This window comes from Choloepus didactylus, chromosome 3, assembly GCF_015220235.1.
Source record: "Choloepus didactylus isolate mChoDid1 chromosome 3, mChoDid1.pri, whole genome shotgun sequence".
NCBI classification, from domain to species: Eukaryota; Metazoa; Chordata; class Mammalia; order Pilosa; family Megalonychidae; genus Choloepus; species Choloepus didactylus.
Genome location: NC_051309.1, coordinates 13,330,550 through 13,357,639, shown reverse-complemented (window position 1 = coordinate 13,357,639; position 27,090 = coordinate 13,330,550). Strand labels below are relative to the sequence as shown.

The window sequence follows — 27,090 nt, the reverse complement described above, 5'->3', positions numbered from 1 at the left end:
TGTGGGGAGAGCAGGTTATTGACAAGGTGCCCTTCTACCCAGCTCTATAAGTTAACAGAGTGAGTGCTTTTACTTAGAAATTTATGTAGCTGCCTCCCTTCTCACAAATGATTGCCTTATTTTGAGAACGTGTTTGGTGGGAGAGTCTTGCCTTCTTTTCTTGATATGTTGAGAACTAAAATGGAGGACAAATATCCTGGTGCTGCATTTGCTCCTTAGCACACATGATCTTTAACATAGGGAAGCAGTCATTTATTCTGTTCTTTTATTTAAGAGAACTAAACTGAATCTTGAACATGCAAAAATCAAGCACTTACAGTTTTTGGTATACAAATATAAGACTCTGTTACCACAGTATCATCACTAGTGGTGAGGGATTGCTGTACACACCAGTAAGGGGTCCTTGTGACTGTGTCATTGATTAAATACTGGAGCCATCAACCTATGAGAAATGAAAGATCTCCTCAGCCAGAGGTATTTAAAAACAGAAAGCACAACTGTCTTTCTTGAATAATTTAGACATTGTTCTTCCTGGGATATCTGTAAATTCTCTTCTAGCTCTGTTATTTATTTTTAAGTTAACTATTCTCGTCCATCAGTGAAATTCCATCAGTGAAATTTTATGTTACTAATGAGAACATTTTAAAGCTTCCTCAACCAATGAGATTATGTAGTTGTGTTCAAAATAATGGTATAAGGATGAATTAGCCCCTGTGAATATAATTTCAGTTTTTCATACATAATACCTGGAAAATCCTAAATTGTCTGTTGTCTTGAACTGTCTGAAATTGCCATTTTTTGTAGGGACAAAAATGATCTAATAACAATTTCATATGATTTAACTTAATAGCTAATATGATTCAGTGGGGGAAAATCATATTCTATTTACGCATTCATTTGCCCAACAGAGTCTGGAAATGCTAGGCAGCTCTGAATAATGATCTTAATGGAACATAATTTAAAACAAAAACAAGGAATTAGCTTTAACTAGAAAAATGCCAGCTGCTGTCATTTTGGCTTTGCTCTTGAACCCAGGGCTTTGACTTCCCCCCATCTAGTGAAGCAGCTTTGGCCACCCCTCAAGGCAGTGATTCCACTGAGAACAGTGGAGGACATTAGCACCAGCCTCCATTTTTTTTTCTTTCATAATTGAGATTTTATTGATAGTTCTAAAGATCAGCACACAGACATTATGGACTATTTTTACACAATTAATGTATGTACAGAAAATCAGAAAAGCCATATAGTTGTAATTCTTTTCTAAAGCTATTCCAGTGACTTTCCAGCTTAAAATTTGGAGGCAAGTTTTCCCTAAGAGGATATCAAGTACCAGTATCTTCAAATGTTGATAAGCTGTTCCATTGTAAGTCCCACTGATTCACAATTTAACATCATACACACTATATACTCATATTTCCAATCTTTTACAGTATATAGCAAAGTTATTAGGAAAACTGGATGACCATGACCAAGGATGTCACAGAGTACACACAGTTCTGACAGGGAGAGCCAAGACCAGGGAGCATTAAGAAACAGTTCTACTAAGGAACATGGGAATAGAAGTAATTTAAAGTGTTAAAGACATATTAAATGCAAAACTGTGGCTCCAAATCATCATTTAGTATGCATTGTATTATAGGGTATAAACACTGCTACCCCCCACCCTATGGAATATTAAAGTTGACATCCAAGACAGCCAAAACCTCTCATAATTCAATATCCCACTCTTTTCTTGTACCAAAAAATAAACAACCGAATTATTTCTCTTAATAAAAAAAGCATATACATTTTAAAAATGGGATGAGGTGGAACTTCATTCTCCTTCTTAAAAATGTTTCTTCTAGAGCTACTAAATAATTTGCATTTACAAAATAGTTGATAAAAATATTCCTCTGGATTGTACAAGAAGGGAGAAACAGGGACCACTGATAAGACATGGCATACGATATTAATCAGACTTGGCTTCTTTCTTTCCTCCTTCATCAGAGGCTGTACTCTTCATTTTTAGTTTTCTGCAGGTAAATCTTCTTGAGTTTCTTGGTTAGCCACTTCAGCTTGTTTTTCCTTTGCTCTTTTAACCAAAAGCACTTTTTTGTCTGAAGGCTTATCCTTTCCCGCTGCCTTTTTTGGCTCCGTGTCCACTTTCACAGGAGCAGGTTTAACTGACAGCCTCGCCGACCTCCTCTTGGGCTTCTTCCCTGTGCCTTTGGTGGAACTGACCTTCCTCTTGGGTGTCTTGGCGGCGGAACGGGCACGTGCCGAGTGGTGTCCTGAAGCTGGGCTGCTGGCGGCTACTGCTCCTTCCGCTGCCTGAGCTGCTGGGACCCGCGGTGGGGGCCTCGATTTTTATTTAAGATAAGAGCTGGCCTCTGAGCACAAGAGGATTGAAGTAGAAATGTGGTTTGTTTGTAGGAAAAGAGACAGAAAATAAGCAGAGATAGAGACTGAAGCAATAATTTGGGGGTGGGTAGGTGGGTTTTATTTTTATGCCTTTGTACTTAATGACTTAAAACATTTTTTCGACTCTTTTTCCTGTTTCTTTTCTCAGCTACATTTTAAAGACACTTCTAAGATGTAACTGTTTGCAGGATTTACTTTTTCTTTTTAATCTTAAAATTTTAAAAAGCAAGTAACCTACTTTGTGGCATGCTGATACATTTATTTCCCTATGACCCACTTAATGGAATTATAGTATCACAGGGCCGCAGTGTGCCTCAGCAGATGAAAATTGAATCCATCCTGCACTCCAGACAGAGTTGCACTCAAAAAATAGCAGTGTGAAGTGTAAGGAGAGTCATCTCCTCACCCATTCTGTAGTGAGAGAGCAAGGCCTACAAACTGGCAATGGCTAGCTCCTTGCTCTTCCATCGCTGTCCAGGATGCTTCGATGCCTTGAGTTCTTTTTAGGAAGAAGGAAGGTTTAAGTGCTTTCTGTAGAATAAATTCATGTTCTCTTGTTTTGCTCAGATGCCTTTATGTCTTTCTGCACATTTCAGACATTGCCGTCTGCTTTGTTCAGTGGTCCCTTGTGTATGATATTTCATTAACCAGGAGTACCTTTCTTCCCCTTTTCTGCTATGAAAATCAAAACCCAACTCAACTGTCTCCTCCTCTGTGAAGCATCCCCAAATTATCTCAGATGCATTTAATCATTTCTGGCTCCTCTTTCCTGTAGTATGTGATATATACTGGTGCTTGTCACCTTGGATTTTAGTTAGTTGTTCATGTCTACTTCCCCCATCAGAAGAGACCAGGTTTAATTTGTAGCTTCCCTGGTGGCCAACAGGGTACCAGTTATATAGAAGACACTCATAATGTAATTATTGAATGAATAAATCATCCAGGTTTTTTTAGCAGGGAGACAATAAAGAGGAAGCCAGAAAAGTCTTTAAGTTTTATTTTTCTTTGCCTAAAGTTGTCGTCGTCTTTTTTTTTTTTTTTTTTTTTAGTTTAATGAAATTATAGATTGTGTGCATTCTTTAGTTTCCTTGGAGACTCTAATACTTATAAAGGCTTATGGTTTTTTGTTTAAAAAAAAAAAAAAGTTGCACAGTCCATACATTTATTTTATACCCCAAACTCAGCTTTGATGATCATTTATTCCTATGAGCTGCAGGCAGGGTTTGGGTGAATCAGTCATCATCTGTAAACCTGGGCTCAAGACAGTGAATTGTGTCTAGTTCTAAAGATGTTTTGGTTTAGTTTGGTTTGGTTTGGTTTGGTATTTCCACCAGCAACACAAAGGTAGAATGTTTATGGACTTTTTTGCTGCATAATATATTTAAATGCCATTAGAGGGTGAAATTTATTTTCTGTTGCCTATTATGTCTATATATCCAGATGAATGGATTGGGGAAAATTAAGATTGAACATATATATACTAAAATACAGTTTTATTTAAAAGTAATTAATACAAATAATATGAACTTATACTTTTACCTTCCTTCAAATTATCCTGTGTTACAGGTCAGGAATGTTGGAGTCTGGTATTGATCGAATTATTTCTCAGGTTGTGGATCCAAAGATCAACCACACATTCAGACCTCAGGTGGAGAAGGCTGTGCATGAATTTTTGGCCACACTAAATCACAAAGAAGAAGCAAGTGGCAGCACAACTCCCGATGCTGAGAAACCTGACTCTTCCCTCATTACACCAGGTGCTGTATTGGGGGTATCTGGTTTCTTAAACATTTCTCTATTTAGCTACTCTAGTGAAATTTTATTTACTGTAAATATCACCCAAATTGAACTGGCATAGCATTTCTTTTTTTATATATTAATGCAAAATAATACACATTTTAGTAACATGTTGTATGTGTCTTGTGTGTGTTTTAATAAAGGGAATAATTAAAATGCTTAATTTTAATTAATTTAATTTGATTTCTGGGAAAGAGACTGGTGCCTCTCAGATTTGTATATTATCTTTCCTAAGATTCTGTATTAGAAAGGTAGAGAATTAAGAATATGGCGTGTACTGGTATCTGTACCTGAAAGTCTAAGGGAATATCACTGATGTACACAGCATATGCATCATTATAAAGATGCTAGTGACACATAGGGTTGATTTGGCAGAGGTGTTTGCCTTCTCCATAAACTTATTCTAAAACTCGTCTCTCCCTCTAGGTATCCCTGCTCCTGGGCCCAGTGCTAATGTTGCTAATGATGCCATGTCAATCTTGGAAACTATAACTTCTCTTAACCAAGAAGCCAGTGCTGCCAGAGCTTCAACAGAAACATCAAATGCCAAGACCAGTGAGCGAGTATCAAAAAAACTCCCATCTCAACCAAGCACTGATGCTAGTACTGAAAAAGAGAGAACTTCAGAAGACATGGCTGATAAAGAAAAATCTGTACCTGACTCTGTAGGAGAAGGACTGGAAACAGCCCCTAAATCCGAAGAATCCAGTGACCTCTCTTGTCCAGTTGAAGAAACTAAAAATCACACAAAAGAGAATACTGGTTTAATTCTGCTAAATAAGGAAGTTCAACAAGAAAACAGTGACCAAAAAAATAAACCAACAGACAAAGCAGAAAAGAAACCAGACAGCAATGAAAAAGGAGAAAGAAAGAAAGAAAAGAAAGAAAAGATTGAAAAGAAAATTGACCACTCAAAAAGGAGTGAAGATGTACAAAAAGTAAAAGATGAAAAACAAGCAAAGGAAAAAGAAGAGAGTGCAAAACTTCTTTCAGAAAAGAACAGTAATAAAACTAAAACCATTGAAGGGACGAAAGAAGGTATATAAAAAATATATACATAAAATGTAGATTCCCTTTGCGAAAAAAAACAATAAACATTTTTCTTTATTAATGTACTAGTTCATGAAGTGAATGAACAGAGAACCATATAATTTGTCTTATAATTTATTCATATACATTATTCCAAGCAACTTAATCCATAATTGTGTAGTAAATAAATTTCTTTGACATGTATTTAAAGCAGAAAATTCTAAATGTAATTTGGAAATTGGGTTTCTGAGTATGTTCTAGTAGCAAGGTGATTTATTTTCTGTGTTTTTATTTTATTCTTGAAGATTCCTCTTTGATAGATTCTGATGTGGATGGACTCACAGACATCACAGTTAGCTCTGTCCATACCAGTGACCTTTCATCTTTTGAAGAAGATACCGAGGAGGAAGTTGTAATGTCTGATAGCACAGAAGAAGGAGAGATTACATCAGATGGTAAAGTCTTTTCCTTATAATGCCTCTGTGAAGCTTCCCACCAGTCATTGTTGTGTATTCAGTGAAAGACAGTGTGGTATAGTGACAACAGAATGGGACTTTCTAGTCAGAAGATTTATTTCTGAGTCCCAGCTCTGTGGTTTCTGTCTAAGCAAACTTGGTAAGTTATTAAACCTCAACAAGCCTTGGTTTCTCCAGCTCTGACTCCATGCTCTAGAATTATTATAAGATTTAGATGAAGTCATGTATGTGAAGATACTTTTTGCTTGTTTGTTTTTAAGCTTACCCTTATTAAGCACTTAAAATGTTCCAAGCACTATGCCCATGCTAAGGGCTTTTACGTAATAACTCGTGTAATCCTCCCAGCAACCCTGTGAAGTCACAGAGAGCGCATGAGCTAGTGAGCACCAGCGCAGATTTCAAACCTGAATCTGCTTCTAACCTCCACTTATACTGCTCTTTATTACATCATTAAATTCTTAATGACTTTTTAAAAAATCAAAAATACTGAATATTTTTTGCAATTGCCTTTAAATAGCATTTTGTAAATTGGCTTTTGGATAGGATCCCTAGTGAGATGATATAGAAGACAAGAAAAGTAGAATCAAAGAATAACAAAGAGAATAACAGTTTATTTTTTAATACCATAGATTTATTTTTCAATCTCTCCCATCTTTCGTTCTTTTCTTAGAATCCATGAAAAAAAATAAATTACTTACCCCAAAAAGCAGCAGCACTCCACTTAGGGAAAACGCTGATCATCTGCTGAACATGCTCTACTTTCTCTAGCCTAACTAAAATTCTAATTCTGGATGCTTTTTTGGGGCCTTTTTAAGTTTTTTTCTGGGCAGGGGTAGATTTTATATGTATGGGATCTAAATGTAAGAAGAAGATGGCTATTTTGAGAGAACTAAGTGGTAGGAAATAAAAGCTTTGCTTACAAGTTTCCTTCTTCTTGTTATATCACAGGGGAAACAAGTCAACCTTCTTATTGTAGAGAGTTGGTATAGGACCACTTATTGATTGCTGTTTCTTCCCTGAATAGAGACTAGAGGGTGGTTATTAATATCTTAAGCTAACTCTAAAGGAAGGCTGCAAATGAATTAGTTCAACTGAACAATGTTAAAGCATTCATATCAAGGCTACTGACATGGACTGATAGCTATTTGTCAAGCGAACATAAATAACTATAATGTCTAATTTTTCTTTGCCTTTCTACATGTGTGAGAAACTGATTGTTAAGAAATAATTTAAGATATGAGTTATAGCCTTTAAATATACCAATTTCTGAGTTTTCCCATACCAGTATTTCCCCATACCAGTATTTCCCCTGTTGGACCCACAAATGTACTTGAACTGCATTTATACTGCTTTTGTTGCTTGTACAGCATAATGCTGATTTATTACTAATTTACAGAAGCATTCCTCTTTCTATTGACTTTCTTCCAGATGAAGAGAACAAGCAGAATAAAACAAAAACCCCAACCAGTGATCCTAGTGAAGGAAAAGCAAAGAGTGTACGGCATGCTTATGTCCACAAACCATTTCTTTATTCCAAGTACTATAGTGATTCTGATGATGAACTTACTGTAGAACAACGGCGACAGTCTATTGTAAGTCAGATTTGCTCTGTTATTGTTTTCGCCTAGTGAAACAGGTGACAGGTTTGAATAGTCTGTGTGCAAAGTACTGGCAAGTGGACAGACAGTTACATACTGACTCTTCCTTCAGGAACCTCTTCATTTAGTTAGGGAGAATAGACAAACAAGTGGCAGAGGTGTGCATCTCATCATTATTAATAATAGGGAAATATTTGTAGCAACCTAAATGTTTCAGGTATGGAAATGTGTGACTCAAGTGTGGACCAAGTCATTCAAAGATAAGACAAATATTATGTTTAACCATTAACATAATATTAGGAGGGAAGTACAGTCCACATATTTCCTGGATTTGAAAATGCTTCCAATTATAAGGTGTGCCATTGAATTGATAGCAGCTTTTTTAGAGTTGTAAAATGGCTTCCAATTTCAAAAACATTAAAATATTAAAAGATGTGCACCTTAGAATGAGGAAATATCACACAGAAAAATGATTTGAAGAAGTACACCAAAATGTTAATAGTGGCTAGCAGCATTACATGTGCTTTTTATTTTTTATACTGTTTTGTATTTGCTTAATTTGTGTGATAAACATGTATTTTATGATGGTGGGGAAGAGAAGGTGCTTTTTTTCTTTTCCTATAAGAGATATCAGAGGGAGTAAAGGATGATTGCTGAATTAGTACTGTCAGATGAGCTAAGAAATAACCTGCTAACCACAGGTGATTATTGACAGATTCTTGGCAGGCCCTGCATGAGAGCACTATGGGGGCACAGGAGAAACAAAGAGGTGGAAGTTGAGATAGATGTTGAACTTGTATAATTTGAATAGGGAGAAAGAAGAGAATTCCAAGAGGGCAGGAAAGCTTCGGAAGACTCTCATAATGAATAAGCTTAAACTATCTGGGGTAGATGGTGAATCAACCCATTTGAATGGCAGAAAAGCCGAAAAGTGACCAGGAGCAATCTTTCCTCTTTCTCAAAAGTAATAAGAAAACCACTGGATTAAAAAAAAAAAAAAAAAATCAGCCTTACTTGAATCAGTATCATTTTTATTAATACAAATAAAGAGTACCCAAAATAGAATCCTGATTTTGGATTTGGCAAATCAGAGAATGCCTTTTGCTCTCTCTGGTGAGAGGGATATGATCAGTGTAGTCTCTCGTTACCACTTTGCTAAGTAGCATTATATACCAACCTAGTAGGGAGACTGGGGAAGTAGATGCCAGTGTAGTCATGTGAGACCACGTGTGAAAACTTTTGTCTCAAGTTATCATCATCTTTTGCTCAACTGGGAAAAAATCATACTGGAAAGTAGGTTTCTCTACTTTCCTTTTCTTGATTATCTTTTAAAGTTACTTGGTCCAGAGTTACACCTGTGCTTAGGATTTTGTGCATTTTGAGGCTTTGAGCTCAGGGCTGGAGGTGGGTAGTGGGAGTTACAGAATGACCATGAATGCTCCCTACATTTTTAAACATATTTAAAATGCAACAGCTTAAAGTCCCAATTCGAAAGCCTGGGTCCCAAGAGTATAACCAGTAAGTCAGAGTTGTTGTACAAGACTATCCTGTCATTTGAATCTGCATTTCAACTTCTTCAAGAATAATTGAAAAGTTATGGAGACTTACCTATATTCACTTGGTGCTCATAGATATTTTTCTTGCCTGACCTTTTAATTAAAGCAACTAACTTATTAAATCACCTTTTCTAAGATTTATATGAGTTATAGAAAATTTTTACATCTACCTCTTTTATTCTGATAGCTTCCAAATTCTAAAAAGCCATGTGAAAATAATTGTGTGTGTATATATATTTATATATATGTATGTGATATATATACATTTTTGCAGACCCCATTAATTTGTGATGACAACATCTGAAAGGCAAACTACTACTTTTCTTTTTCTTATAAAAATTCCTTAGTGTATTTTTCTTCAGAGTATTTTTGTTTTTGTCTAGTTGTCTCTCAGGATAATTATGACTACTTTATTTTGTTGTTTTAGGCTAAAGCAAAAGAGGAAAGGCTTTTAAGAAGGCAAATTAATAGAGAGAAACTTGAAGAAAAGCGAAAACAGAAAGCAGAAAAGACAAAATCTTCAAAACCCAAGAGTCAAGGTATAGAAGTTGTTAATTTTTAATGTGTTACACTATCTCATATCCCTATTACTTTCTAGATACTCTTATATTACTTATGAAATGTGATGTGATGAAAAATAACATGATCCATTCTCAAGTGTGGAAGATTTCCTTACTTTTTAATCCAATGTGTTTAGACATCTTTTTTCATAGTGCTTTCGCTAAATTAAACATTCTTTCAGGGGTCAGCTTACTCAACTTATGTGTTAATTCATTTTCTTGTGATCGTGGAATAAACTATCACAAGAAAATAAATTGTTAACACATGAGTAATCAAGCCTGGCTGGTGATATTAATGGAATTGATTTATGTTTTACTTTAACTAAAATAGCTTCAAACTTTTGTCTGAATATTGCGTTAAACAAAATTGAACTCCTTCTGAGCGCATATATATATATATATCTATATATACGTATGTATATATTTGTTTAAAATGTTTGCATATTTATTTAGCTTTGCAAAATGTGATCATTTGAAATAGAAAAGGTAAGACTTCTCCATCTGAAATATTATTTTTATTCCAGCACAACCTAAGGATATTGATTAAAACCATTTTGCATTTTTAACGATGATTAGGACATTTAATGGAAAGTAAATAGTACATGTTTCATAAGACTGTTCTGAAATACAGTTAATTGGTTGTTTTTTCCCTAGGCAAAAATAGTATGGACTTAGAAGAATCATCTGCAAAGAGCTTAGAACATAAAGCCCCCAGAATTAAAGAAGTCCTTAAAGAACGGAAAGTTTTAGAGAAAAAAGTCGCCTTAAGCAGAAAAAGAAAAAAAGATTCAAGGTACATACTTTAGCCACACTCCCATTTTCCATTTTTCCAGCATGCCTACAGAAGAGAGGCATTGAAAATGGTAGTGTAAAAGACCACACCTTTAATACTTGTATTACTGCATGTTTATGAAGGACCTCAGGGTTTCATTTCATTGTGTTAATATCTAACTTTCCTAAGTAGTGTATTTTAATCTTTTGGGGATGGGGGTCCCATACCTCTTTGATAAAGTGATGGAAGCTTTGGACCCTATCCCCAGAAAAAATGCACTAGCGTACACATAAAATTGTACCTGGAGTGTCAGAGAGTTTATGGACACATTACTATCTATCTGTGGCTCCTCTGGAAGTACTCTGGAAGCATCCCTGTTTTGGATATTCTTTCAGTGATCATTTATTTATGATTGCATCCATTCTCCAGTCTTTCCTGGCAATTCTATAAGAGTTAGAAAGCTGAAGAGATCATGAGAGTGGCTATTAAGGTCTTATGAGCCATGGGCTACAATTTTACCGTTCCATCCGAGTACAATTGTGTAAACATTATCACAGACTTCAAGATAGCTTAATCAATAATTTTTAGAACTAAGTAATTGGAGTCAGCTTTCAATTTTGTATTTAACCTCATTCCTACTGACCTAAATAAGTGAGACTACCCTCTTTCCTACAAAGGTAGTAAGATTCATACTGTAGACTTTCAAACGGCAGTTATAGTCCATAAAGGTATTCATCCTTTCAAGCAGCAAATCAGGAATTTTTGTTTCAAGTATACTTTCCTTTAGTAACATGTGTAGAGTATTCATGCCACATTTTGAGATTGTGCGCTCCTCTGTTCACTAAGAATAGCATTTAAATTGAAATGGAACAAGTCACCATTTATGGACCAAGTATTTATTGTAAAGGAAAATTTTGATCTATTTTAACCTTACTGAGAAATTCTTACGTACAATTCAAATAAAGTTCATATTTAACTTTTCTGGTTTTTTCCTTAGGAATGTTGAAGAGAATTCTAAAAAGAAACAGCAACCTGAAGAAGATTCCAAAGAAACTCCTAAAACAAGTGAGGTGTGTCTTAATCAGTAAAACCCCATTTCAGATGCTCTTTTTGTTAGATATAGGCCATTCAGTCCTTTGGAGCAAAACTTAGAATACAGTTTGATCTTTTCCAAGTTAACTAGAAAAATCCCTCACGTTTAGCATTTCTTAACCTCCATCCTATCATATTCTCATTTTGGTGAGTTGATTTCTGTGGTCTTTTATCTAGACAATAAAAGATAAAATAGGTAAAATAACTACGATCCCTCCACTATAACAAAGCATCTTTGTTTCATGCTCATCCATTCCTTGTTCACATATGTGGACACATATCTACAGTCTAGCAAAATGTTTTGAAAATTCCTTCTTACTCATAACTTATTTAGGCGTTTATTTATGGTTGAGCATTTGGTTATTCCCATTTTTGGATTTTTTTTATATAAACTTTACTCTCACTAGGTTTAATTACTTATTTATATTGCTATGTTTATAATTCTGTAGCTGAAATATATTAATATTTCCAGGGGGAGAAATTAGTAATTTAGTGATTATTTGTTCATAGCAAGTAGGTATTTTTAATTCTCTATTCAGGAATTAGGAGTATATTTAGAGGAATATCCTGATCTTTTAAGGCATATTTTTAAAATATTTAAGTTGATTTTGTGTTAAATTTCAATGAAAAGTAATCTCACAAAGCTTTATTCACTCACAATTATTTAGAATGTATTGAAAAATTAGGTTGATATGCAATTCCCCTTAGTTCTTTCTCTGAGGAATTTAACTTTTAAAGTATTTATGAAGGTCTTGCTGTATCCTGGTCTCTATATTAGAAGTTCATAAATTATTGTATTAAAGCTTAAGGAAATGCAATATTATACTGACACAGAGACATACAGGTCTTTCCAAGAACTTCAGCCCATTATTTGAATAATTATAGTTATTAGTGGTTGTTATTGAAACGGATTCTGTCAGCATCTGCTTATTAACATTAATAATCTACTCGGTGCCAGACTGGGAGGAAGTAGGGGGTAGGTAGGTACCATAGGTAATGTGGTCTACCAGTATGTTTCCTTGGTTACATAAAGATACATACATTGTATGTGATATTATTATTATTACCATGAGTTTTTGTATGTATTTGAAACTTCATGATAGAATGTCCTATAAGGAGCCTAAATTCATCAGTCTCCATAGATGATTTGGGTTTCCAAATTAAAATAGGAAACTTTATTTCATTATAAAATTTTTAAATTGGTATTGTTATGGACTGAAAAGAATGTTGGATGGCCATTCATTCAGCTTATATTTACTAGTGACTACTGACCATTAGATGGGTTTCAGTGTTACAGAGTTAAGGAAGACCTAAAATGCATGGACAAATCTCAGGAGAAATCCTATTCTCTGCAAAGGTGCTTGTAATGTAGTGGGAAGAGTACTAGATTCAGAAGGAGATCACCCAAACTCAATTCTAGCATAGCTACTTGTGACCTGAGTGTCAAGTTATTGACTCATACTGAGCTTCAATTTCCTAATGCAGAAAACAAGATTAGTAACCTGAGTGTCAAGTTATTGAATCATACTGATCTTCACATTCCTAATGCATAAAACAAGTTTAGTAATACCTACTGCAGGTTGTTTGCAAGGATTATGAGCGATGTGACGTATGTGACAGTACTTAACATGTTTAATGCACCAGATGTTAAATTTGAATCTAGAAGTTTATTTTGGTATTTCTTATATTTTAACCTTCATTTTCTTGCAGCATTGTGAAAAGGAGAAGGTGTCTTCTTCAAAGGAACTGAAACATGTTCATGCAAAAAGTGAGCCAAGTAAACTTGCCCGGAGACTTTCAGAGTCCTTGCATTCAGTTGATGAAAACAAGAGTGAATCAAAAATAGAAAGAGAACATAAAAGAAGGACATCTACCCCTGTGGTGGTGGAAGGAACACAGGAAGAGACTGACACGAGAGATGGAAAAAGGCAAGTGGAACGCTCAGAAGTTGGTACAGAGGAATCACAGAAACAGAAGAATATGCTTAAAAATGAAAAGCATCTAAAGAAAGATGAATCTGAAATATCACATTTGAAAATCCTACCTAAGAAAGAGGTGAAATCTTCCAAGGAGAAGCCTGAAAAAGAGAAAACTCTGTCGGAAGACAAATTGTCTACAAAACATAAATCTAAAGGTGACAGTATCCATAAAACAGGTGATGAAACTGAGCTTCACCCTTCTGAGAAAAGTGTAAAAGCAGATGAAAATACTCAAAAGCAAAGTCAACAAACAAAGCTTTCTTCAGATGATAAAGCTGATCGTAAAAGTAAACATAGGAATGAAAGGAAATTATCAATTTTAGGCAAAGATGGAAAACCAGTTTCTGAATATATTATAAAAACAGATGAAAATGCTCGTAAAGAAAACAACAAAAAAGAAAGACACATGTCAGTCGAAAAACCTAAAGCAGAGTACAAATCAAGAAGATCAAGTGATTCTAAAATTCAGAAAGATTCTCTGAGTTCCAAACAATATGGTATCACATTACAGAGAAGAAGTGAAAGTTATTCAGAAGATAGGTGTGATATGGACTCAACTAATGATAGTAATTTAAAACCGGAAGAGGGTATCCACAAGGAGAAGCGAAGAACAAAGAGTTTATTAGAAGAGAAACTTGTGCTAAAGTCTAAATCAAAAAGTCAGGTCAAACAGTTAAAAGTGGTTGAAACAGAATTACAGGAAAGTGTCACAAAACAGGCAGTCACTCCAAAATCTGATAAGGAGAAGAACGTGGAAGAAAGTGACTCAGATAAACAGCGAAAGTCTAAACTTGAAGACAAACCTGTTGAAGAAACTGGTGTTGAACCTGTGTTAGAGAACACTTCTTCTTCAGCACATAATGCACAGAAAGAGTCTAGTCATAGAGCTAAGTTATTTTTAGCAAAGGAGAAGTATAAGGGTGATAAAGATTCCAGTTCCTCCAGACTTGAAAGGAAGTTATCAGATGGGCACAAAAGCAGAAGCTTAAAGCATAGTAGCAAGGACGTGAAAAAGAAGGAAGAAAATAAATCAGACGACAAGGATGGTAAAGACATTGACAGCAATCATGAAAAGGCCAAGGGGAATAGTTTAGTCATGGAAAAGAAATTAAGTAGGAGGTTGTGTGAAAATCGAAGAGGAAGCTTATCACAGGAGATGACCAAAGGAGAAGAAAAATTAGCAGCCAACACTTTGGACTCTCCCAGCATTTCCTCCCTTCAAAGACCAAAAAAAAGTGGCGATACCTCAATGATTCCTGAACAAGAGCCAATGGAAATGGATTCTGAGCCAGCCATTGAAAATGTATCTGATGTATCTAAAACCCAAGACAGCAGCAATAGTAGTTCTCAGCGAGATATTGACTCTGGAAATTTTACAAAACAAAGAACTTCTACAGTTCTAAAGGATGAATTAAGGACTTCCACAGTAGATTCAAGAACAGTAGTTCCAACCTGTAAAACAGGACGTGGTACAGTTGGTAATTCTGAAAAACATACTGACCATAAAAGCACCTTGAGCAAGAAAGCTCATATCCAAAGTGCTGGGCCCAAACCAAATCCTGGGGAGAAAGAATCCATTCAACCAGGAACTCAAGAAATGAATGTAGACTCTGAAACTTGCCATAGAATGTTACCTAGTGCCTCATCAGAAAATGATAGAATACAAAAGAATTTGAAAAACACACCCAAACCCACTGAAGAACATGTTGCTCATGGAGACGTTGCTCTTAAACATTCCACAGATTTAGACCCCTCACTGTCCTTAAGTTCAGTGACTTTTGGGCCTCAGAAAGAATCTCATGATTCAGGTGTAGTTGCTTTAGTTGGCAAAGGAACTGGTTTAGAAGGTGGCATAGCCAGCACCTCACTGGTGGATCACTCTGATGTCACTAATCAAAGTTTGATTGTTGGAGAATTGGAAGTCCCTAGAACAAGTGACCACAAAAAAGAAGGTGAACATTCTACAGTAGATGCACCAACAAAACCAAGCACGGATAGTATAAAATACATTCCAGAAGGTTATCAGGCCACTTTATCACACAGTAAAGAAAAAGTAAACATACCTCATGGTAGCGAGTCAACGGACGTGGTTGTAGACAATGAGAATATTGACAAAAAAGTTGGCTCCGTGAACACAGCCAAGAAAGAAAATGATTTAAGTACAGAGCACAGTTTAAAGCAAAAAAATAGAGCCACAGTCGATGATGGCAAAAAGGATGGCGTTGCTGTTGATCATGTGGTAGGCATAAGTACAGAAAAAGATGCTGAAACTGTTGAACTTACAGAAAAAATAAACATAAGTAGAAGCCCACATGAAATTGAAAATGTGTCGCTTGATGTTGAAGGAAGGAATGAAAACAGTGAGGTTGACACCAGCGCCAGGGGTGATGATGCATCCTCTGTTTTATACCGAAAGAATGAAAAACCTGAGAATGTGACGGCTGGGTCTGACAGAGCAGGAAAGACTTGCATTGCCACTAGTACCGAAGGGAAGGACAAAGCTGATACCTTAAACTCAGTGAAGGCAGGCGATTCCATAACTACTTCTTCAGAAACAGGAGAGGGTGAGGTGGCTTTGCCTTGCACAAGCATTGAGGCAGATGAAGGCTTCATTACAGGTGCATGCTCCAGAAATAATCCACTTCATGTTGGGGCAGAAGCCAGTGAATGCACTGTTTTTGCTGCAGCTGAAGAGAGTGGGGGTGTTGTCACAGAAGGATTTGCCGAAAGTGAAACTGTCCTTACAAGCACCAAGGAAGGAGAAAGTGGAGAGTGTATCACAGCTGAATCTGAAGGAAGAACAACAGATCCAGTGACTGTTTACACAGTTAAAATTGAGGACAATGTGAATAGTGTTGGGACAGAAGAAAAAGATGATGCTGTAACCAGTGCAGGCTCTGAAGAGAAATGTGACGGTTCTTCTGGTAGAGACTCAGAAATATTTGAAGGAACTGTTACTTTTATTAGTGAAGTTGAAAGTGATGGGGCGGTAACAAGTGCCGGAACAGAAATAAGAGATGGATCCTTAAGCAGTGAAGAGGTAGATGAATTCCAGAGAAATATGACAAGAATGGCTCCCAAAAAAGAAACTGAGGGTACTGTGACATGTACAGGAGCAGAAGGAAGAAGCGATAACTTTGTTATCTGCTCGGTAACTGGTGCAGAGCCACAGGAGGAGCGCATGGTTACAGGTGCAGATATGGTGCTGGTAGATAATGACACACCGCCAGGAACAAGTGCCAACCAAGAAGGAGATGGTTCTGTTAATGATGGTACAGAAGGTGAGAGTGCAGTTACCAGCACAGGGATAATGGAAGAAGATGGAGAGGGGCCAGCAAGTTGCACAGGTTCAGAAGATGGCAGCGAAGGCTTTGCCATAAGTTCTGAATCTGAAGAAAGTGGAGAGAGTGCAATGGACAGCACAGTAGCCAAAGATGTCATTAATGTACCATTAGTTGCGGCTGGTCCTTGTGATGATGAAGGCATTGTGACCAGCACAGGTGCAAAAGAAGAGGATGATGAAGGTGAGGGTGTCGTGACTAGCACTGGAAGAGGAAATGAAATTGGGCATGCTTCAACTTGCACAGGGAGAGAAGAAGAAAGTGAAGGAGCACTGATTTGTGAAAGTGCAGAAGAAGGGGACAGTCAGATTGGTACTGCAGTAGAGCATGTGGAAGCTGAGGCAGGAACGGCCCTCCTAAATGTACATGAAAATAATGTAGATAGCCTAAGTGGTGCCAAGAATGCAACAAAAGATACAGAAATCTGCTCAAGTGCCAAAGGCATTGTAGAAAGCAGCGTGACCAGTGCAGTGTCAGGAAAGGACAAAGTGGCACCAGTTCCTGAAGGATGTGAGGGTCCCATGACTAGTGCAGCTTCAGATCAGAGTGACAGGAAAGAAAAAGTTGAAGATACCAGGATTTCCACTGGCATGGTGGGAGGCAGTTGTGAGATTCTTGTATCTGGTGCAATCCCCAAATGTGAAGTTGATCACACATCACCAAGCGATAAAGATGAGGTGATCATCACCTCTGTAGAAAATGAAGAGTGTGATGGGCTCATGGCTAGTACAGCCAGTGATGATATTACTGACCAGAATAGTTCAGCCGGAGGGAGAAGTAAAGGTAAAGGCTCAGTGATTTCCACCAGTACGACAGATGATTACACCACTCCATTAAACATGACTGTAGACATGGAAGGTCATTCAAGTGCTCTGAGAACTGAGGAAAATATGGAAGGCACTGGAGTAAACCTGGAAGAATTTGAGGCCCCCATGCCCAGTGCAGTTTCAGGAGATGAAAGCCAACTCACTGCTACTAGAAATGAAGAAAAAGATGAGTGCGCCATGATTTCCACAAGCATAGGGGAAGAGTTTGAAGTGCCTATTTCCAGTGCAGCAGCCATCAAATGTGCTGAGGGCCAGCGGCCAGTTGCAGTAGTTGAAGAAAGCGTGAAAGGTGCGATCTTGGTAAGCACTGGCAACTTTGAGGTGCCTATGCCCAGCGCACCCACGGATGTTGAAAGTCCTCTTGCCTCAACCAGCAAAGAAGAGAAAGATGAATGCGCCCTCATTTCCACAAGCATAGCAGAAGAATGTGAGGCTTCTGTTTCTGGTGTAGTTGTGGAAAGTGGAAATGAGCGGTCTCATATAGCCATGGAAGAAAAGGATGGGAGTGCTCTCATCACCACAAGCTCAGTAGAAGACTGCGAAGGCCCAGTGTCCAGTGCAGTACCTGAGGAGAAAGTCCATCACTCCGTCACACCAGAAGAGATAAGTGACACCGCCATGATTTCCACAAGCACTTCCGAAGGGTGTGAGGCAGCCATGGTTAATGCTGTTGCACAGGATGAAGATCAGGTCACTCACGCAAGAACAGAGGACTTGAGTGATGCTGCCGTCATCTCCACCAGCACAGCAGAATGCATGTTGATTGTCGCCAGCCCAGATAAACACAAGGCCAGTCGGCTGACCACCAACAACCCTGAAGGAAACAATGATGTGTCAGCAGCAGTAGCTGCAAAGGTGAGCAAGTGTGGCATCCCCATGCCTGGCCTACTTGCTGAGAATAACTGTCAGCGTCCCGGGCCATTCACAGGAGGAAAAGCAGTGGGTCCCACAATCACTGAAAGCACCAAGGAAGAGCACAAGAGTGCACAAGGCCACATGCTGTCTGCAGGCAGCAGCCAACCAAGTGCCAGGTGTGCAGAAGAGACAGACAGACCTGGAAAGGACTGTTCTGGCAAGGCACTGTGTGCAGAAGGAGGACGAAATCAGAGTGTTTTGAGCCTCATTAATACAGAAGAGAGTGGATTGTTGAGCTCTGTTCAGAGGGAAGATAAAAGCCTTGAGGCAGGGACAACAGGAAGTTGTTCCCCAGGGAGGGGCTTAGAGATAAGCACTAACTCACCCATCAGTCAGAGAAGGCCAGAAGAAACATCTGGGCAGATGACTGAGGTCCCCTCTGTCAGTATTAGCTGCTCGGCAGCAGTAAATAGCGGTGCTGCAAAAGCTGGTGACATGCCAGATGCCAAAGATGCTGCTTCAAAGCATTCGTCTCTTCTTCCTGAACAACAGAGGTCTACAGACAACTTGAAAACTACCACAACTGAATGTATTAATGGCCAAGAGTCAGAAATTCCTTCTAACATTACACTCCTTCCAGCTGCCAATGACATGCTTCTTAAAGCTGCTAAATGTGAGCAGGACTTGGCCATAAAGAGTGGTCAGGGTGGCAAAGGGGCTGTTAAAGCTACAGCTGAAAAAGTAGGAGATAGTGACATGACAAAACCACTCCAGGAAGAAGGGGACTGTGAGGTCACTGTTTCTTCTGAAGAAAATTTGCACAACATAGGTAAGAATCTGTTTTTAATTGTAAATTTAAAAATTTTGCAAAGATGATTATATAACATAGAGTACATTTATGACATCTTCCAAAAGATGGTTTTGTTTCTGGAATGATGTCAATGTAAATTTTTTTTTCTTGTATCGTAACACAAAATAGGTTTCATCAAACTTCAAGATCAAGCTTTTTAAGATGTACTCATGCTTAAAAGCCAAAAACCTTTGACTTATTTCTCCTGTGTGAGAAGAAAAGAGACAGGTGGCTGTGGGATGGGAAGAGTCAGTCCACTTGTTATCTACATGTGGCCAGTTACTAATCCTTTCTGACAGGCAGATTTCTTGTTTATCAAAACAACATTACAACAACCATGAGTTAAGTATTTTTTATCACCTTCATTTTACACATGAGAAAGTAGGCTCAGAGAGTTTAAGATAAGTTGCAGTCATTTGTTTCCCTTTTATAAAAATATTAACCTCTGAACCTCAGTTTTCTGTTTTGTAAAATGGGGATAATAGTACAAAAACATCAGTCCATTCCTGATCTGACTTCTTACAGGTTTTTAATATGTAATATTTCAGTCTGATTGGCTACTTCTAATCAAAGAAGCATATTAAATTTTTTTAGCTGTTTATTATTTAAGTAAGATAAGTTAGTTTCTGGTTAAAGGTATGTTTGAAAGAGAAAAGGACTGCATTCACTCCTGACAGATTTCAGAGAGTGCTGTTTTATTAGAAGTAGTTGGTAGCTCTCAAAGGTAAAATCTTTGTGCTCATACATTCATTTTACCATCCAACTTCAGATACTTCATACCAGGCACTGTGCCAGGCCCTGGGGATGCAAAGGCAAATAGGTGAGACAGGAAGACAGCTTACGAAACAGTCACATAAGTAGGCAGTGATACTGTAGTGTGACAAGTGCTTAGAATGGGTTTAAGTGCAAGATGCTAGCACGTGGCCTAGACTAGAAGGGCTCAGGAGACATTGATTTCTTCCACTTTGGCTGTGTAGATTGTCACATCCTGGACTTTTAAACTAGAACAGTCCTTAAATATCATCTAATTCATTCCCAGGAAGCTGAGGTCAGTAGATTTAGTCCTGTTCATTATAGGGGCTCAAATAGGAAATGTTAAGAAATCTTCCCAGGGTTGGAATAGGTAACTTTAAAATTTTCCATTGAATTTAGCCTGGGGTAAATTGAGTGCTCTGGAATTTTTATGACTCAGTTATTGCTATGGTCTATTTCTCCTCCCTCCGTTTTTCCTTCTGAAGGAGCAGAGCATTCCAAGAGCTTTTAGCAAAGAAAAGCCTGTAGCCCCTTGGAAAGAGGAAAGATTTCCTTGGGGAGCTCATATGTGGCTCATGTGTGGGCATGTAGGGAAGATTGGAGAAGCTGCAAAGCAGAGGGACAAAGAAGAGAAAGAAGGGGAAGTGGGAGTGAAAAAGAAAGAGGCAAGACCAGGGTAGAATTGAGTCTCCACCAGGGAAAATTCCATTTTCTTTTTGTCTGCCCCAAAGCTTTCTACTCAATTTTGCTATGTCAGCATGAAGCAAGTGAAGTGAATCTACTCATAAATCACCTTCTTTATTGAGAACATATGTCAGTGACCCAGAATATTTTCTTTTAGGGATAGACTTGATATAGATCACTGTAGAAAAATACTTGGGAGTAAGATCTCTCCACAAATAATATTTTATCATTCTTTCTGGGCAGCCATCTTACTATGCAGGCCTGAAAGGATTTCACCTCCAGAAAATGGGTAAATGACTCTTGTCTCTCATCCAGATCCTTCTCATATAACAAATTACTTTTTATTGTTTTCTACTGACAACAAGATAAAATGAGCAGAGAAAGGGGACATGGCATGCCTGATGTTCTGGTTTGCTGATGCTGCTTTATGCAAAATACCAGAAATGGATTGGCTTTTATAAAAGGGGGTTTATTTGGTTACAAGGTTACAGTGTTAAGGCCATAAAATGTCCAAGGTAAGTCATCAGCAATCAGGTACCTTCACTGGAGGGTGGCCAATGGCGTCCAGAAAACCTCTGTTAGCTGGGAAGGCACGTGGCTGGTGTCTGCTTTCAATGGCCGTCTTCAAAATGTCTGTCTTAAGTTGCATCTCCTCTCTCAGCTCCTGTGCATTCCTCAAAGTGTCCCTTTTGGCTGTAGCTCCTCTTCAAAATGTCACTCTCAGTTGCTTTTCAAAATGTCACTCACAGTTGCACTGAGTTCCTTCTGTTTGTCAGCTCATTTATATGGCTCCAGTGATTTAATTTAGACCCACCCTGAATGGGTGGGGTAACACCTCCATGGAAATTATCCAATAAAAGTGATCACCCACAGTTGGGTGGGTCATATCTCCATGGAAACATCCAATCAAAGGGTCACACCATAATCAAAAAGATTAATCAATCTGCCCCACAAGATTGCATCAAAGATATAGTTAATTTAAAAAAAAAAAAAAATGAAAAAAATATACAGAGCCCCCTTGAGCTAGTGGAGAATGCAGGGGTGTTGGGCTTCCTCACATCAATGGTTGCTGATGTGCTCACAGACATAGGGGATTGGTGGTTTGATGGTCTGAGCCCTCTACCATGGGACTTGCCCTTGGCAAGACTTGGCTGCAAAAGAGAGGCTAGGCCTGTCTATAATTGTGCCTAAGAGCCTCCTCCCGAATGCCTCTTTGTTGCTCAGAGGTGGCCCTCTCTCTCTAGCTAAGCCAACTTGGCAGGTGAAATCACTGTCCTCCCCCCTACGTGGGATCTGACACCCAGGGGAGTGAATCTCCCTGGCAACATGGAATGTGACTCCTGGGGAGGAATCTAGACCCAGCATCATGGGATGGAGAACATCTTCTTGACCAAAAGGAGGATGTGAAAGGAAATGAAATAAGCTTCAGTGGCAGAGAGATTCCAAAAGGAGCTTAGAGGTCACTCTGGTGGGCACTCTTACGTACAATATAGACAACCCTTTTTAGGTTCTAATGAATTGGAATAGCTAGCAGTAAATACCTGAAACTATCAAACTACAACCCAGAACCCATGAATCTTGAAGATGATTGTATAAAAATGTAGTTTATGAGGGTTGACAATGTGATTGGGAAAGCCATGTGGACCACACTCCTCTTTGTCCAGTGTATGGATGGATGAGTAGAAAAATGTGGGGGGAGGAACCCAGTGTTCTTTTTTACTGTAATTGTTCTTTTTCACTTTAATTTTTATTTTTATTAATTTTGTGTGGGTGGTAATGAAAATGTCAAAAATTAATTTTGGTGATGAATGCACAGCTATATAATGGTACTGTGAACAATTGAATGTACGCTTTGTATGACTGCATGGTATGTGAATATATCTCAATAAAAATGAATTTTAAAAAAACCTCTGCAAAAATAATAAAACTTCATAACAAATATTATAAAAAAAAAAAAAGATTGCATCAAAGTTAATGGTGTTTTGGGGGCCACAATACATCCAAACTGGCCCACCTGATAATGTCCACTACCTTTTGATTCAGAATGCATTTTGCAAGTAAATTCTCAAACTGGTTTAATGGTTTGAATTTCACTAGGCAATGAAGAGTCTCCACCAAATGTTTTGGGAGAATTGGAACCGAAAGCCAACTTGAAAACTGAGGTATGGCTGATTATTTATGCTGAACTGCAAATGGTCTGCCAACCATTTACAGTTTAGATAGTAAACTGCTTAAGCAGTGTAGAGTTCTCATTCTCATTGTACTTAAGACACTTAAGCGTTATTATTGTCACATCCTGTGGGCAGGGGCGGGGCGGTGGAAGGATGCTGAGAACCTCAGTTATCCTAACAGTACCATCATCCATCCTATTTACACAAGCCAGAAACCAGAGCCACCCTCAGTTCCCCCACATTTAATCCATCACCTATTCGTATGTGGATTCCCCTTCCAAACTATAACTTGTTTCCATCTATTTTCCTTTATTTCTACAACTACCACCACAGTCTAAGCCACTATTTCAGTAACTTCCCATTGGACTTCTACTTCCACTCCAAGGAGTCTCTTCTCAAGTCTGTGACTCACAAAACAGAATAATCTTTAAAAGCATAAATTAGGTCATGTCACTGCTCTAAGTAAAATTTCCAGTGGCTTCCAATTGCACTTAGAATAAAATCTACTTTTTGTCCTGGTCTAGGTGCCTTAAACAATTTAGTCTCGGTTTTAGTTTCCTTGGCTGCTCAAGCAAATACCATGAATTGGGTCTCGTTAAACAATGGGAATTTATTAGCTTACAGTTTTAAGGCTAAAAGAAAGTCCAAATCAAGTCATCATTAAGGTGATGCTTTCTCCCCAAAGATTGTGATGTTCTGGGGCTGGCTGCTGGTGGTCGTTGGTCCTTAGCTTGTTACATGGCAGCATGTCCTGTTCTCTCCTTTCTCTTCCGGGTTCTATCGATGTTCAGCTTCTGACTGCTTATTCTGTGGCTTTCTCCCTCTCTCTGAATTTCATACCGCTTATAAAGGACTCCAGTAATAGGATTAAAACCCATCCTGATTGAAGTGGGCCACAACTTAACTGAAGTAACCTCATCAAAAAATGTTACTTGCAATGGATTAATTTTAAGAACGTGTTTTTCTGGAGTGCATAGAGCCCAGACCACCACAGTCTGTATGCCCCCTTTCCAGCCTGATCTCAGGGTACCCTCAAAATATACATGACAAGTTAGCATTGAAAACTGGGGCTTTGAACAGTGCAAAGGAGACACTGCTTACCCATGGGGTGATGTGTGGTCAGATGGAAAGGCTTGCCCAGGAGGACATTTGAGTGGAATATTGAACATACAGTAGAAGTTTGCCAAAGGAGAAAGAAAAGAAAGACCTCACAGGCAAAGGGAGCAGCATGTTCTAGACAGAGAGAGGAGGGTCCATGGTGTGTCCCAGGCACTACAGAGGTTCAGGGAGAGCTGGGGTGGGACTTAAGCCAAACTAGGGAGTGCAACCAGATTGTGAAGGACCGGGTGTGCTTTGCTAAGTTGGAGTTTACTTTGAAAGTAAGAGAAAAGCCATTGATGGATGAAATATGAGATTAGACTGGTTTCCAATTTTTTGTTTGTTTTTAAATGCAACATATCCATTTAAAAATTTTTCCCAGACTCGAAAGTATACATTTATATTGCTGCAAGATGTTGATTGTTTTGTTTATTTCACTTGTGGTCAGTCTTAGCTTCTTGTGAAAACCTCAGTTAACTTATTTTTATGGTGTTTTGGATTTTTTAGACATTTGTGTCTTCCGAGGAAGAGAAAAATCATGAAATTCTAGCACCAACAGAAAGTCCCTGTTGTGGAAAATTGAGTGGAATAGGTAAGCTCCTTTCAGGGTTTGCTTAGATTGTCTTTTTCCTTGTGTTTTATTTACCTTTTGTCACAGCTTAAAATCAATAACTATTCATAAGAAAACACAGGCTGTATGGATTTGCCTCTCACGTTTTAAAATAGGTTGCAGAGAATTCTTTACTATCTCCTTTTTAACGTATACTTTTTCTCATTAAATGTTCAGTTTTACGTAAAGCGATTGTTTAAATCTGTTATCTCCAATAATTGTGGCAAAAAGAAAGTGGTTTTGGAGCAAACTCTTGCTCTATCCCAACAATGTTTCTCCATGCCCCTTCCTGCCCTTGCTGGGTGCAAGCCCAGCTCATTTCCAAAAAGCTCATCAGCACTGCATGCTCCGACTTCTTTAAACCACTCACTCTTGGCCTTTGGAATCTGACATTTTTGCCCCAGTAATTGCACTGAAACTACTGTCAGCTCACTTAGCCTTTTCCTGGACCTGAACCCTTTCAGCCTCCCAGTAGCAACATTCATCATTGTCAACTGCACATTTTATAGAAGAGCTGAAGTCCTGAGAGGCATACTATCAGAAAGGACTTGGACAGCAGCTCTCAAACATTTTGGTCTCAGGACTGCTTTATGTTCTTAAAAATTATTGAGGACTCCAAAGAGCTTTTGTTATAGGATTATATCTGTTGGCACTTACCTATAAGAAAATAAAATTAGGATTTTTTTAAACATGTATTAATTCTTGTAAAAATAACAAACTCACTATAAGTTATCATAAAAATTTTTTAAATGAAAAGCAGTTAGGTTTTCCAAAGCAACAAATGTAATCAGAATAGTGACATTGTTTTACATTTTTCATATCACTTTGTTTGGCTTAATAGAAAATAGCTGTAGTCACATATCTGCTTCTAAATTTAGTCTAATACTATTTGTTATTCTGGCTTAAGAAAATCCAACATCACAGAAAAATGAATGAAAAAGGGAGAATTATTTTAATAGCCTTTTCAGATAATTATGGGTACATCACGGGGCCTCTGGGAAACTCCATTGTACACTCATGAGTTTACAAGGCAAATAGCCTGTTAGCATTAACATAAAAATTGTTTTGACCTTGTGGACCCCTTGATGAAAGGTCTTGGGGACTCCCCAGGGTTCCTTGGACCACACTTTGAGAACTACTGAATTAGGGAAATGGAAATGAGAAGAATCTTGACCATGGAGAATTCTTTCTAGTTGGTACTCTGGTCATTATTGTATATTTTATTCTGATCACACATGAACTAAGTAAAAAAGAAATAGGAATTTTAGAGAATGTGACCAAGGTTAAGCCAGTTCTCCTTTATTTTAATGTTGCTGAAATGTCAGTGCAAGTCAGGAGGAACAGCCAGGGTGATTTTGTTGCAAGTAACAGAAAGTTCTGCAAAAACTTGATTAAGGGGAATTTGTTAGCCCAGAAAGTTGAAAAGTTCAGGAAAGGCTTGATCCAACAGCATGGTGCTATTCCCAGAAACAAATCTAGCAAAGATACAATTTCTTACATTCTCCCTCAACCCCCACGAGGCAATTATTTTCTAATTCTTGACCTCTAGGAAAATATCTTTGTCCTGTCATTGCTGACCTAAATCCTGAGACTTACTCTGATTCAACTGAGTTCCCTGTGTCCACCCTCTACTAATTATGTGACCAAAGGAATATAACTTGCCAGTTGACTAAGCCAAGTGCTTTGCTCTCAGGACAAGAGTAGAGACAGTATGTTTGAAACCATGTGGTGCCCCAGACCTCAGTCCTGGATCTAGGATAAGGTGGAGGGAGGGCAGCCATAATGTCTACTGCAGTTAGCTCTGCTCTTTTTTTTTTTTTTTTTAATGCAGTTTTATTGAAATATATTCACATAACATACAGTAGCTCTGCTCTTTAAATGATTCCCCTGACAAACACTATTAACCCAAGTACTTATGAGTATTAGGGAAATAAAGGTGGAGAATGCAGTCCCTGCCCTTAAGGAGTTCACTGAGGTGGACATGCAAATGAGTGGTACTGTAAAGTGCTGTGATAAAGATACTTACCTCTGTTTGGGTCAGCTTTGCTAGGTAAGGCCTCAGGAAGATCGTTTAAGCTTATAGAAACTAAGAAATTAGTAGAAATGCATAATAATAGTTCTCACTCCCCTTGGATAACCACCTCCAATATAATTAGGTATTTTAAACAAAAAAGAAATCATTATATTTATATTGTTCCATAATTTCTTTTTTTCACTTGGCCATACATTGTTGGCATCATTCACTGTCAGTGTATACAGATCTGCTTCATTTGTTTTAATAGCTGAATAGTAATCCATAAGGCATTTTCCTGTTTGTTAGATCTGTCAGTAGTTTCTGGTTTTTTGCCATACATGAGGCTGCAGTTAACTTCCTTATGCAAGTTTTGTATTTTGTTAAGCAGTTGGCACTCCCCCTAATTTTGAACCAAATATTGAAGGATGAATAAGTGTGTATTAGGTGGACAAGGCAAAGAAAAGGGCACTGGCGGTGGGTCATTCAGGTGCAAGGAGCAGTGTATATAAATCCTCACCCATGACTATCTGGTGGGTGGTCAGGGGGAACTTTCTAGACAAAATAATATGAAAGAGCAGCCTTCAAAATGTGACCTCAAGAGCCTTATAAGCAGAAGTATCAGCCAGTC

The 27,090-nt window shown here is 38.0% G+C and overlaps 1 protein-coding gene across 5 annotated transcripts in view; it reads left to right on the top strand.

The window, feature by feature from the left end:
- The window catches only part of BOD1L1 (biorientation of chromosomes in cell division 1 like 1), a 54,135-nt gene that overhangs the window by 7,095 nt on the left and 19,950 nt on the right, over positions 1 to 27,090 (top strand). For all 5 annotated transcript variants that reach the window (XR_005215830.1, XR_005215831.1, XR_005215832.1 and 2 more), the window contains 10 exons: positions 3,967 to 4,157; positions 4,624 to 5,235; positions 5,532 to 5,681; positions 7,131 to 7,294; positions 9,284 to 9,395; positions 10,071 to 10,209; positions 11,186 to 11,258; positions 12,991 to 19,111; positions 22,667 to 22,731; positions 24,346 to 24,430. Coding sequence is in view for 2 of the 5 variants with exons in the window: in XM_037829408.1 (XP_037685336.1) it covers positions 3,967 to 4,157; positions 4,624 to 5,235; positions 5,532 to 5,681; positions 7,131 to 7,294; positions 9,284 to 9,395; positions 10,071 to 10,209; positions 11,186 to 11,258; positions 12,991 to 19,111; positions 22,667 to 22,731; positions 24,346 to 24,430 (7,712 nt within the window). In the remaining 3 variants the exon portion in view is untranslated. The remainder of the gene's footprint in view (positions 1 to 3,966; positions 4,158 to 4,623; positions 5,236 to 5,531; positions 5,682 to 7,130; positions 7,295 to 9,283; positions 9,396 to 10,070; positions 10,210 to 11,185; positions 11,259 to 12,990; positions 19,112 to 22,666; positions 22,732 to 24,345; positions 24,431 to 27,090) is intronic.